The sequence below is a fragment of the Petaurus breviceps genome, unplaced genomic scaffold (assembly GCF_028583685.1).
Source record: "Petaurus breviceps papuanus isolate PSGF00001 unplaced genomic scaffold, PetGlider_PUasm1.0 138, whole genome shotgun sequence".
Classification (NCBI taxonomy): Eukaryota; Metazoa; Chordata; class Mammalia; order Diprotodontia; family Petauridae; genus Petaurus; species Petaurus breviceps.
Window position 1 is genome coordinate 20,895,045 of NW_027185694.1, and position 14,218 is coordinate 20,909,262.

General features: G+C 40.1%; 2 protein-coding genes across 2 annotated transcripts in view; both read right to left on the reverse strand.

Annotated features, from left to right (window-relative positions):
- LOC138176672 (elongin-B) overlaps positions 1 to 14,218 on the reverse strand; it is a 497,250-nt gene that overhangs the window by 101,701 nt on the left and 381,331 nt on the right. The window lies entirely within an intron of this gene.
- Positions 11,923 to 14,218, reverse strand: part of LOC138144185 (serine protease 33-like) — a 17,800-nt gene continuing 15,504 nt past the window's right edge. The window contains exons 4-5 of the mRNA XM_069065499.1: positions 12,469 to 12,635; positions 11,923 to 12,186 (exon numbers count right to left, since the gene is read on the reverse strand). Coding sequence (XP_068921600.1) covers positions 11,923 to 12,186; positions 12,469 to 12,635 — 431 coding nt within the window. The remainder of the gene's footprint in view (positions 12,187 to 12,468; positions 12,636 to 14,218) is intronic.

The window sequence follows — 14,218 nt, forward strand, 5'->3', positions numbered from 1 at the left end:
TGTGTGTGTGTGTGTGTGTGTGTGTGTGTGTGTGTGTGTGTGTGTGTGAGAGAGAGAGAGAGAGAGAGATGTGTGTGTGTGAGAGAGAGAGACAGAGAGACAGGAGAGACAGAGACAGAGAAAAAGAGACAGACTGGTGACAGAAGCTAAGAAAAGAGGATGTGATCCTCAGAGTACAACCTTTCCTCCCCAGAGGGCTCCTTGTTGTCATGAGAATAAAGACAGCTGGAGCTATATTGCTACATAGCCATGATGGTTGATGATTGGGGAAATTTTCCAACACTTCCAACTCTCCTGGGCCCTCCCCCCAATCCCCCTTCCCCCCAAATGAGGGAGATCTGAACTTCATAGCTATCTCCTGAAAGAGCAACAAATGGTCTAAATACTTCTTTATCCTTCCTTTGTGGTCACTCCCAGTTTTGCACCCTTTATAATATGCAGCCAGGAGACTCAGAAAATGACTCTCTCAAGGTCTCACATCCTTTAGGAAATGCAAATGCTACCACTCCAAGTCTGAAAGGGACAACACTTTAATGCTTCATTGCATCTGCTACCTGTCCCTTTATATTCTGGAATCTCATTAATTAAACTGGAGGGTGGGGGGGAGACTCAGATGATGAACCCTGTCTCCCAACTCCCCAAACTCCCCTCCCCATGGTTGGTAATAACTATGGATATGAAAACTTCCTGTTCTAATAATTTTGCAATTATTTGGATCTCTGTGAGCTGTAACACTCTTATCTCTTCCTAGAGTCCTTGAGGCTGTTACTGATACTGTTTCACAGGACTAATGCAGTCTTGATTTTTTCCCCCTTTCTGTTAAATAAACACTCTGTTCTTGAGTTGCAACTAAAATGTAAGATTGTAAGTAGCTAGAGATAACTGCTTGAAATTCTCTAGAAGAGCTTTGGAAAGGCATATGAACTACTAGACTTGCATTTTGAGTTGGGATTCTTGGCTTGGTAAAGGAGAATCCCTGCTGGCCAATAATTCACTATGTAATTATGGGATAAATGAATAAATTTGTGTTTTGAATAAATTTAATTTCCTAAAACACAATGTGAAATGACTCCGTTTATTTAAATGACCTGTGAGTCTGTTGTATCAGGTTTTCAACATCGGTTTGACTAGTTGGCCTCCCTTAATGGCAATTCCCCAGTGGTCTGTTGCCCTATTGATATTGCTTTCTGGTTATCTGTGGAGTCAGGACCTTACAACTTGGTGGATGTTCCAAGGCTTCCAGATCACCCCTTTCTTTCCCACTGACTAGACTTTTTTCTGTATGGAGCTGAGGGGAGTTATGTGTCTACTCATGCTAAATGCTGTTGTATCCTTATAACAGCCTTTTCATGCTATGGCTAAGTAAACCTTCTGGCTGCCTCTTGAGAGATCCATGAGTCTTTTATTTATGTCCAGTTCCAAACCTAAAGTAGTGAATAGGCCCTGAGTCAGACCCACCCATTACAGGGGGCAAGATCTCCAAGAACCAGAGATATCAGGGCCCGACTTCTCAGACATGATTCTCAACCCAGTCCCATGGGACGATCTTTTCAAGCTCTGCTCTCACTCCAGGCTAGGGATATGGAGGAGGGAAGAGAGAACACCATTTTCAAAGCTTTATTGTTGTTTTTCCTCTTTGCAGCTCCCATCTGCTTTCTCCTAGTTCAGGTCAACTGAACTCAACATGCATTAAATGCTTATTATTGGAAAGATGACTGTTACAAGCACTGGAGGTACAAAGACAAAAATGGAACCGGCCCTGACTTCACATTTTGCCCTGTTGGGAACAAGTCTTATCCCTTTTTCCATATGACAGCCCCTTAGATACTCTAAGACGGTTGTCATGTCCCTAGCTGAGTCTTCTTTCTTCCAGTCTAAACCTCCTCAGCTACTTTGACTGATCTTCAAACAGTGCATTGTTCGCACCATTTTGTCTTTGCTCTTCTGGGCGGCTAGGTGGTGCCATAGAGCATAGAGTGCGGGCCTCGAGTCAGGAAGACCTGAGTTCCAATCCTGCCCTGAACACTTATTAACTGTGTGACTCTGGGCAAGTCACTCATCCTTTCCTCAACTGCAGTGTGGAGATAGTAATAGCATCTACCTTGCAGGGTTGTTATGAAGATCAAAGGAGATTATATTTGTAAAATGTTTGGCACAGTGCCTCCCACATAGCAGAAGCCATACAAATGCTTATTCCCTTCCCTTTCAGGATATGTCCTGCCTCTCAACACAACATTTTATGTGTGGTCTAACCAGGGCAGGGGACAGGATAATTATCACCTTCCTTGTTATGGCCTCTGTGACTCCCTTAATTCAGTCTATGTGACATTTTCCATTTCCATTCTTTTGCACAAGCTGATTCCCATATCCATAATGAACTCCCTCTTCACCTCTCTACCTCTTAGAATCTTTTCAAGGCTCAGTTGAGGCACTCTCTCCTAATCCATTCCCCTTCTCCCACTCCCAACCCAGTTAATGTTTTTTATCTTTTCCTCACATTATCATGTATATATTTATATGTATGTCTTGTTTTACTTTATTAGGATATACGCTACTTAGAAACTGTTTTGGTTTTGTCTTGATATCTCTGGTAACTAGCCCACTGCTGTTGCTTAATAAAATTTGAATTGAATTGATGTACATAAGCTAGCAATCCACTGAAACCCTCAGATTATTTTTATTTGCTATTTTGTTGATTTGATTTTCTTCTTTTTAATCAGATTAGCTAAAGGTTTACCAATTTAGTTTATTTTTTTCCAAAGATCTAGTTTTTGGTTTTACTTATCATTTCTACAATCTTTCTGTTTTTCAGTTTATCTATTTCTCCTCTGATTTTAAATATTTTCTTTTTTATGCTAATTTTAGATTTGTTTTTTTGCCGACTTCCTAATTAAAAAAAATCCATATTCAATTCATGAAGCTCTCTTTTTCTATTTTGTTAATATATGTTTATTAGGAATATGATTTTCCCCTGAGAATTGTTTTAGATGCATGCCAGAAATTTTAATATGTTGTTTCATCATCATTTTTTTACATAATTATTAATTGCTTCTATGATTTATTTATTGACCCATTTATTATTACTAGGATTTCATTGTTAAGGCTCCATTTGGATATGTCTTTTGTTTGTGGTCTCTGAGCTGGTTACTATTTTTATGGTGTTATGATCTGTAAAGGATACACTTACTATTTCTGCCTTTTTACATTTTTTTGTGATATCTCTGTGTCCTAGTATAATAGTCAATTTTTATAAAAATTGTATGTGGTGCTAAGAAATATGTATATTCTTAGTAGGCCCATTAAATAGATGAAAAAAATTTTTTTTAGCTCAAGTCTCTCCAGCAATATATTCAGGTCTGTATTTTCCCTTCTGTTTTCCTTTCTGTTAGACACCTAAAAATGAGAGAGAGAGAGACATTGAAATCTCCTGCCATTGTTGTGTTATCATCTGTCTTGTTGTAGTTCAGTTAGTGTTTCCTTTATGGACTTGGATGCTACAGAATTTGAGAACACATAAATTTAATATCTATGTTGGTTTGTTGTCTATGGTTCCTTTTAACATGATATGGATTCCTTGTTTGTGCCTTTTTAGGCTTTAAATGTTTGATTTTGTTTTATCTGATAGCATGACTGTAACTTCTGATTTTGGGGATCCACCTGATCCCCAGGATTATTTTCATATGAATTGCTATCTAGCTACACTCTCCCCATTTGTATTTGTAAGTTTATTTTTTTAACTCAAGTGTAGAACTTTACATTTATCCCTATTTTAATATCATTTTTGTTAGGTTTGGTCTATCATTCCACTCCCTGGGCTAGCCTATTGATGTCTTTTTAAATTTTTGTCTTTGCTAGCTGTCTTTTCCAGCTTTACACCATGTGCAAATCTGGTAAGATAAAAATACTGAGCAATACAAGACCAAGGAGGCCCTTGAGACACTCTGCTACAAATGGCCATCTGACTTGACATCACACTATTAATGATTATTCTTTGGGTTCAGTAATTAATAAGGATCCATATTCATTACGTTGTACTATTAATCTAATCTATATCTAGTCCATGGAATTAGTACAAAAGTTTTTATCAAATGACCTGATGAAAAGGTTAGGGTTAGCTCTTTTAGCATGGGACTATGTCTTAGACTTAGCAAATATGTATTCCTGCTCTGCTCTTTCTTAGTATTTACATGTGTTCACTTGCACACCATTTTAGGCAGAATACTTAGATAGACTTTGACTTGAATTCTTGTAAAGTCAAGCATGAGCAGCTCTCCAGAGGACTGCTGCTGTGAATAGCTTTAAGGTTCTGATCACATAGTATAATGAACTCTCTATTTATTCAGTAATAAACTAAGACAAAACATTCACAGAAACCAAAGTACAGCATTCACAATATTATAACTTAACAACATATCACTAAAGTGGCCACATAGTTTTAGGCAAAAGAAATTCAGTAAGTCCTTAACTCCTTAAGGGACACAAAGTACAACCATTCAGTAAGTCCTTAAGTCAGTCATCTTTAAGGAGCAAGCCTCCTTAAGGGATGCAAAGAAGTTCTCCACCCCTAGGTCACATTGTCTTAATCTCTGGAGTACAAAGTTCTCTCACCCCTAGGCCACAGTAAATCACGATCTTCTCAGTCAGTACTAAGTACCCAAGGAGAGGTCTTTTCATCTTGACTGAGTCTGGCTCTTAGATTCCATGGTTCCTCTTCCATGGTTCCAGCTTTTGCCTGACCATTCCATATTGAAGCTTACAGTGTCCAGTCCACCTTAAGTCATTTGTAGTTTCTATTTCTGGGAAGACAAAGTTTAACAAAGCCAAAATAACATTAATGCACATTGCCGGCACCATCATCAATTCACTTTCTGCCTGTGCAATCAACACAGACCCACAAAGAAGATATGAGAACTCAACACAAACCCACAAACAAGGTCTGAGAACTCAACACAAATTGTCAGTATAGTTACAGGACCTCTGAAACCCTCCTCCAGGACTTCTGTAAACAGACAACAAGAAAATCCTCTTTCAGGGCTTCCAGTAAGGTTCCAGGGCTTCTGTACAAAGTATCACAAACAAAAATCAACATGAACAGAACAGAGTGCCTGGCCACCACAAAGTTCCCCTTCTCAATTATGCTCTTTCCCAGCTTGGGTTTCTCCTTATATATGGTCATTAGCTTCTCCCTGTTCCACCCCTTCCCATTGCATCAGCAATTTCCTCTTACTGTGGGTTTCACAAGTTCTGTTTCTTAACAAAGACTTGATATAATCATGGGAAAGGCTCAACTGAAACAAGGCCTAACTACTTGTTTGCTTGCCATTACAATTCTCAAGACCCTACCCTACCTTGACATTCGCAGCTTCTCAGACTCTGGGAATAGTCTAGAACCAAGGAAGAGGATTTGGAGTCAGAGAACCTAGTTTATTCTCAAGGAACTTCATGGAAATGATGGGGTACCTGGGGTCTAGGTGGAGTGTGGGATAGGGAGAAGGGGCAGAGCTCAAGGGTGGGAAAGGACAAGTTGCAGTTACAACTTCACGGACTGGTTTTACAAGTTGGTTTGACCTAGACCCCAGGTACCCCATCATTCCCCCCTTAAACAGATGGGGCCCAAATTCATTTGGGGCAGGGGCAATGGTCTCATCTTGAACTGCTTCCAGCTGGGAAGGGATGTAAAGCTGTCCTTGCCTATCAGGGTCTCACTTTTTTCTTGTCAACACAATGAATCAGAAAGACTTTTTTGAATACCCCTAATAATTTAGTGCCCCATTTTTTTTTTTTTGCTTTTTGGAGGACAATTGGGTTTAAGTGACTTGCCCAAGGTCACATGGTTAGTTTTTGTGTTAAGTGTCTGAGGTTGAATTTGAACTCAGGTCCTCCTGACTCCAGGGCTGGTGCTCTAATTCACTGTGCCACCTAGCTGCCCCACTCATTTTTTTTTTTTTTACTAAATGAATTAGCGTTATCTTTGAGTGCATTAGGAAATAAAGGGGAAATTAATCAGATTCTTCTCTTTATATTTTTCCCCTCTATATTTCATAGCAGTTATTCTCTGAGTAATTTTGTGCTAAATGGTCACAACCAGAGGGTAAAGAAACAGGCCACAGGCACAGCACTTGCTTACAACAGAAGGATTTATTGACAGGAAAGGTCTCATAAGGACTGGAAATGGGACAGGAATTTCTTTTTTAAGAGTAGGCTTTAGGGGTGACTAGGTGGTGCAGTGAGTAAAGTGCCAGCTCCGGAGTCAGGAGGCCCTAAGTTTGGTTCTGGATTTAACACCCACACACAAAAAAAACTAGCCATGTAACCTTGGGTAAGTTACTTAACTCCAATTGCCCTTCAAAAGGCAAAAAAAAAAAAAAAAGAGTAGGCTTTAAAGTGAGTCTCTATCACCTTTCTGGGCAAGGCCCAGATAGACAAAGGCCAGAGGGTACAGATCAGACTGTGTGTGTTAGTGTTGAGCACAACCCCACCTTCCATTCCCTTAATTGATCTGTAAGAATTTTAGCATACCTTTACCCTTCCATCCCCTTCCCTTCCATTGATCTGTAAGCAGGCATTTTAGCATAACTTTAACCTTCCCTCTCCTAATTGATCCATGGGTGGGGGTTTCAGCCTAGGGTAAAATCCCTGCTCCATTCTTCTCTGCCCCCTACCAGGTGTTTCCCATCTCCTCCCATTCTGGGTTCCCTAGGAAAACTTGGGAAAATTCAAATATACACTGACCAATCACTGATTGTAGTTTCAGCTTACGTAACCTGACTATTGTAATCTCTTTAAAAACCGGCATACTGTTCATGCCAATCGATTGTCTGATTTGGGTATGTTACCCCAGGAGTCCCACGGTAATAAAATCCACTTCCAATTTTAATCTCGGGGATCTTCTGTTTTGCTCCTTTATGCCCTACATTAGGAAGGTTAAAACACCAAAGGTGCTACAGATGGTGACCTTGGCACCAAATATGTCTCAGCGGCATTCCTGCTTTATACTGGAAAGGTCTGCTGGGTGGGATGATGAATGATGGACCAGAATACTTTTGGGATGCAGAAGTTTGTTACCGATAGATAACCCCAGGAACAAGAGTGTTGTAAAATTAAAAGGAAACAAATGGAAACAATTTTGTTCAGGTCTAGAGGAGCACTATCTTAATTTTGTGGAAACAAGGAAAGATCTCAGCAGTAAAGCAAAATATCATGGCAAGAAATTGCTTAGGTAAGCATAGTGGAAAGGGAAAAAAAACAGTAGGAAATAAGCTGAGTATCTTAATGTATCTTTATACCTAAATGACTTCAATCTTCGCCAAGAAGAATGACCTTGAGGCATATTCTTTGAAAAGATAATAGGGCCTTTGTTTTTAAAGAGTTACAGCCTTCCCTGTTTACAGTTTTAGGGAGTCTGGCCAATTCATTTACTAGGGAAGCATTGCAGCTTGAAAAGTCCTAAACTACAGATATAATCTTTTTTTTAAACTTTAATTAATTAATTTATTTTTACTTACTTTTACAAGATTTTGAGTTCCAAATTTTCTCCCCAACTCTTCCCTTTCCCCACCCTAAGACTCCATGCATTCTAATTACCCCTTCCCTCAATCTGCCCTCCCTTCTGTTCCCCATCCTTATTTTATGCCCTTCTTCTATTTTCCTGTGGGGTAAGATAGATTTCTATACCCCATTGTCTGTATATCTTATTTCCCAACTGCATGTAAAAACAATTTTTAACATTTGTTTTTAAAACTTGAAGTTCCAAATTCTCCCCTTCTTCCCTCTCCACCAATCCTCATTGAGTAGACAAGCAATTCAATATTATTGTTATCAAGTTATACATGTATAGTCATGCAAAACACTTCCATAATAGTCATGTTGTAAAAGACCAACTATATTTCTCTCCATCCTATCCCACTCCCTGTTTGTTCTGTTATCTCCTTTGACCTTGTCCCTCCACAAAAGGGTTTGCTTCTGATTATCCCCTCCTTCCATTTGCCTTCCCTTCTATCATCCTGCCTTCTCTTATTGCCTTCTCCCGTACTTTCCTGTAAGGTAAAATAGATTTTCATACCCAATTGAGTGTGCATGTTATTCCCTCCTTAAGCCAAATCCAACGAGAGTAAGGTTCACTCATTCACTCTCACCTCCTTCCTCTTCCCCTCCATTGTAAAAGCTTTTTCTTGCCTCTTATATGTAAAATAATTTACCCCATTCTACCTCTCCCTTTCTCTTTCTCCCAGTACATTCCACTCTCACCCCTTAATTTAATTTAATTAAAAATTTTTTTTTTTTTTTGCTTTTTGGAGGGCAATTGGGGTTAAGTGACTTGCCCAAGGTCACATGGCTAGTTTTTGTTGTTAAGTGTCTGAGTCCGAATTTGAACTCAGGTCCTCCTGACTGGTGCTCTATTCACTGAGCCACCTAGCTGCCCCCCCCCTTAATTTTATTTTTTAGATATCATCACTTCATATTCAACTTACTCTGTGCCCTCTGTCTATATATATTTCCTCCAACTACCCTAATAATGAGAAAGGTCTCATGAGTTACAAATATCATTTTTCCATGTAGGAATGTAAACAGTTCAACTTTATTAAGTCCCTTATGATTTCTTTTTTCCTGTATGTTTTTTCATGTTTCTCTTAAGTCTTGTATTTGAAAGTCACTTTTTTTTACTTTAGCTCTGTTTTTTTCTCAGAATGAATTAAATTCCTTTATGTTATTGAGTGTTAATTTTACCCCCTCATTGATTACACACAGTTTTGCTGCTCCTTTGACCTCTGGAATATCATATTCCAAGTTCTCCAGTTCCTTAATGTAGAAGCTGCTAAATCTTGTCTTATACTGATTGTGTTTCCACAATACTTTAGTTATTTCTTTCTGGTGCTTGCAATATTTTCTCCTTGACCTGGGAACTCTGGAATTTGGTTATAATATTCTTGGAAGTTTTCCTTTTGGGATCTCTTTCTGAAGGTGATTCGTGGATTCTTTCAATTTCTGTTTTACTCTCTGGTTCTAGAATATCAGAGCAGTGTTTCTTGATAATTTCTTGAAAGATGATGTCTAGGCTCTTTTTTTGATCATGATTTTCAGGCAGTCCAATAATTTTTAAATTATCTCTCCTGGATGTATTTTCCAGGCCAGTGATTTTTACAATGAGATATTTCACATTGTCTTCTATTTTTTTTATTCTTTTGGTTTTGCTTTGTAATTTCTTGATTTCTCATAGAGTCATTAGCTCCATTTGCTCCATTCTAATTTTTAAGGAATTATTTACTTCAATGAGCTTTCAGATCGCTTTTTCCATTTGACCAAATCTGCTTTCTAAGACATTCTTCTCCTCTTGGACTTTTTGGTCCCCTTTTGCCATTTGTTCTAGTCTATTTTTTAAGGTGTTATTTTCTTCAGTATTTTTTTGGGACTCCTTTAGCAAGCTATTGACTTGTTTTTCATGATTGTCTTGCATCACTCTCATTTTTCTTCCAAAATTTTCCTCTATTCTTACTTGATTTTCAAGATCCTTTTTGAGCTCTTCCATGACCTGAGACCAAATCATATTTTTCTCGGAGGCTTTAGATGTAGGATCTTTGATTTTGTTGTCTTCTTCTGAGTGTATGTTTTGATCTTCCTTGTTACCAAAGTAAGTTTCTATAGTCTGAAGATTTTCCCATTGTTGTTCATTTTCCCAGTCAATTATTTAACTTTTTAATTCTTTGTTAGGGTAGGGCTCTGCTTCCAGTGTGGAAGGTGTACTGTTCCAAGTTTTGGGGATTTTGTGCAGCTGTTTTCAGAGATACTTCTAGGGACCTGTAAGTTTTTAGTTCTTCCTAGGTGTTATGATCTAAGGAGAGGTGTTTACTCTTCTCTTGGCCTATGCTCTGGTCTGTGGAAGCAGACAAGCTTCTCTTTTCTGCCCTGAAACTGTGAAGAGGGTTCCCTATCCACTGCTGCCACAAGCTCTGCTAGTCAGTGGTCCTCCTCACCCCAGGACTGCCACACAGAACTGGGACCCAAATCCAAGTATGGGCAAAGCAGTAGAGTCCTGCCTCAGTGCCAGCAAAGAGACCCCTATAATCTCTTTCTGACCAGTTGTTTCATCCCTTTGCCATCTGTGGGTTGAGAGCTCTGGAAGCAGCTAGTGCCACCACTGTTGCTGATTCAGTCATTCCCAAGGCCTGCTCTTGTTTGCTGGGGCTGGGGCTGGGGCTGTGTTGGGGCTGGGGTGGATTGTGCTTCTCTCTTACTGAGGTCTGACAGAGTTTTCCTACTGACCTTCTAAGTTGTCTTTGGTGTTTGTGGGTTGAGAAGTCTAGAAATTATCACAGCTGAGTTTGATTCAGTCCCCTGAGGCCTGCTCTGGGTTCACTGGGCCCAGTCTGTGCTGGTGTAGTGTAGCACCACTGCAATATTTACAGTGCCCACAATTACAATAAAGATCATAACTATAAGTATTGCATGATGTTCCATCACAAAATATACCAAACTCTCCAGATAGAGGATAGAACTGAAGCATTTATTTAGCTACCAGACAACTGAATCCCCAAACCAGTAAGCTGATTCCATCATAGTACCAAAGATATTAAGAAGTCATAACAATACTGAGAGCCACAGCATCCTTTAACTTTCCCACAAACCAATACAAGATCAATATTTACTCACAGACCTCTCTATCTCCTTGCCTGAGCACCTCTCTTTCCTACCTTCTTTCTAGCTCTGACCAGCTTTCTGTGGGCTCTGCTGCACCCTTCAGCAAATTCCCTCCATCACAGGCTCCATGTGATTACATTCAGTCTATTAGGAGGCAGAGTTTACTTTCAAAGCAGGGGAGGTCTTCAAACTCCCCCCAGGTCTATTCAGGGCCAGGGAAGATCTTCAAATTCCCATTCCCATTACATGTGGCTTGTGCTGGACTGTGTTCTTCTCCCTGCCTAGTGCAACAGGCCTTTCCTGTAGACTTTCCAGGTTGTCTTGGGCTGCAAACTTGTTTCACTCTGTCTTTTTGTGGGTTCTGCTGCTCTAGAATTTATTTAGAGTAATTTTTTACAGGTCTTTGAAGGGGTTTGGGGGAAATCTCAAGTGAGTCTGTCTTTACTCCTCCATCCTGGCTCCGTCCCCAGATATAGTCCTATATACATCAAGAAAAGGGGTATAAAGATTACCAAGACAGCTGTATGCAGTGCATCAAGGCAAAATTTAGTTGAGTAGAGAAGGAGAAAGTGCTTAATAGATGGTCAGACTTTTGTCAGACACAGTGAAAGTCTGGTCTGTACGCATACTCGAAGCTTTAGGCAGCTCATTCCTTGTAAGGCAGCTCATTCTGTCATCGGACAGCTCTGAACATCCTGTAGTGAACATCCCTTTCTCTTTGCTGTTCTTAGTCAAGATCTGCCTCCTTGTATCTTCCACTGTTTGACCCCACTTCTTCCCAAGGGGCCAAGCAGAGCAAATCTAATTCATCTTCCAAATGCCAACCCTCTGGATGTATTTGATAACAGGGATCATGTCTCCCAAGCCCACCCCAAACTTGACTAGGCTAGTTTCCAATTAGTTCTGTTTACTCAGCTTCTTAGTCACCACCCTCTGTACCCCCTTCAGCTTATCAGGGCTCCTTCTCATTGTAGTGCTCAGAATTGGACACAGTTTTCAAAGTGTTGTAAAAGATGGTGGGATGATCACCTCTCATTTTCTGGTTGCTATTTCTATCAATGAAGTATGAGATCACAAAGCCTTTAAGGCTTCCACATTATCCCTGTGAACCCAACAATCTATCCTCACCCCAATTAGGTCTTTTTCCACATTAAAAAAGCCTGGTTTTCAGGTTTATTTTCTCAACTTGTGTGGATGGGAAAGTGTATGATGGTGACCCTTGGGAGAGAGGGTTGAGATATAAAGCTGGGGGTAGGTGGGGTGATAGTTGGAAGACTGACCATACTTTTAGTATATCTCCAAGACAAGGGAGGGCTTCCCCAATAAAGTTAGAGCTGGTAGCAGCAGAAGAGGGAGGAACAGCCTGGTGGATTCAGCAGCATCAAAGATCTCAGCTTCTGGAACTAGTTCTAGGATCCAGCTTTTGTAGAAATTGACATTGGTGTAGACTCCTGGTCTATTGGGTCGGGCACAGCCATCTCCCCAGCTTACAACGCCAGCTTGGAACCAGACTCCATCAGCACTGCATACCAGTGGTCCTCCAGAGTCACCCTGGAGAGGGGAAGGGAATGGTTGATCTGGACCATGGAAAAATCTGGGGAGGAAAGAGTTCAGCGAAAACCATGGGACTTTTCAGGGCTGTCCTGGGGCACCTAGGGAGGGAGTACAGGCACTGAGTGGCCACGGGAGGGGTGCTGTGTTAAACTAGTTAGTTGCAGTAGAGCAGAAAATGTGGATGACTGATTCCCAAGCAGGACACCAGAGAGAGAGGTACACCTGGAATATTGGGGGTGGGAGAGGTTACCTGGAAGGGGTCCCAGACAGCCATCTTACCTGGCAGGAATCCTTCTCGCCTTCAGGGAAGCCAGCACAAATCATATCAGACAGGATGATGGGCTCAGAGGCAGAGATGTCTGATCCTTGGTGGTAGTAGCTATCACAAACTTCGGTGCTGATGAGGGGCACTTCCAATTCTTGTAGGGTTAAAAATGGTTGGAGCGCTATGGAGATGAATGAAGGGGAAAATGTTACTGACAGGTCAAGAGGTGACTGACTCTGAGATGGGAGTAGATAACAGCTAAATAAAAGTAATATTGTGCTCATACTTTTATAGACATGGGTTCAAATCCTGATTGCCATTTAATGCTAGGGTAACCTTGGATAAACCACTTAATTTTGCTAGGACTTATTTTCCTCATTTATAAAATAAGAGAGTTAGACTAGATGACGTCTGAGGTTCCTTTATAGCTCCAAATCCATGTATAGTTCTATGATCTATAGCTTTTTTTCAGGTAAGTAGTGTAAGTTTTTATCCTTATTATATAATATTATTTATTTTGCTTTTTGGAGGGAGAAAGGCAGGGCAATTGGGGTTAAGTGACTTGCCCAAAGTCACACAGCTAGTAAGTGTTAAATGTCTGAGGCTGGATTTGAACTCAGGTCCTCTTGACTCCAGGGCTGATGCTCTATTCACTGTGCCACCTAGCCTCCCACACTTATTTTACAAATGAGAAAATTGAGACTCATAAAGGTGAAATGATTTAGCCAAGGGTATACAGGGAAAGAACTGGAAGTTGTGATGTTTAGCCTTGAGGCCAGGGCTCTCACCATTATACCACACTGGATACTTTTATTTATCTGTACTAGAAGCTTTCAGTCATCTGTACAATTTCTATATGGTTTTGTAATGTGTTTTTATTCTAGGCAGCAGATAGAGTGTTAGGGTTGAAATCTGGAAGATTTTGGGTTTGAATCCTTCCTCAAGCATTTTACTTAGCTGTTTGACCCTAGGCAAGGTACTTGACCTGTCAGCCAGAGTTTCCTCATCTGTAAAATGGGTTTGACAATAGCAAATGAGATAATATTTATAAATATTAGCATTTAGCATGGTGATGGCACACAGCAGGTGTGTAATAAATGCTTATTTCTCTCCTCCCCACCTTCCTATTTTGTTTGAGGCTGGCAATAGACAATATATGTAAAGTGATTTGTAAACTTTAAAGTGCAATATAAATGCTAGTTATGATTGTTATTGCCCTAATCCTTGAATATTAAATTATTTAAAATTTCAGGAATCATGATAACCTATTTCTATTTTCATCACAGTCCCTTATCTACAGTCTCAATTACCCTGGGACAAGGGATCCATTGTGGGTAGAGTATTACTCCCATCCTCCTTCCTTCTCGCTCACCCAGGTTTGTCTATCAGTCTGTCTCTCTCTTTCTCTCTGTCTGTCTGTCTGTCTATCTATCTATCTATCTATCTATCTATCTATCTATCTATCTATCTATCTATCTATCTATCTGTCTGTCTGTCTGTCTATCTACCTGTCTCTGTCTATCCTGTCTGTCTATCTGTCTATTTGTCTATCCTGTCTGTCTATCTACATAATCTATCTGTGTCTGTTTGTCTATATGTGTGTGTATATCTCTCTGTCCATATCTATGTATCTATCTACCTATCTGTCTATCCTGTCTGTCTGCCTGCCTGTCTGTCTGCTGTCTGTCTGTCTATCTATCTATCTATCTATCTATCTATCTATCTATCTATCTATCTATCTATCTATCTATCTATCTATCTATC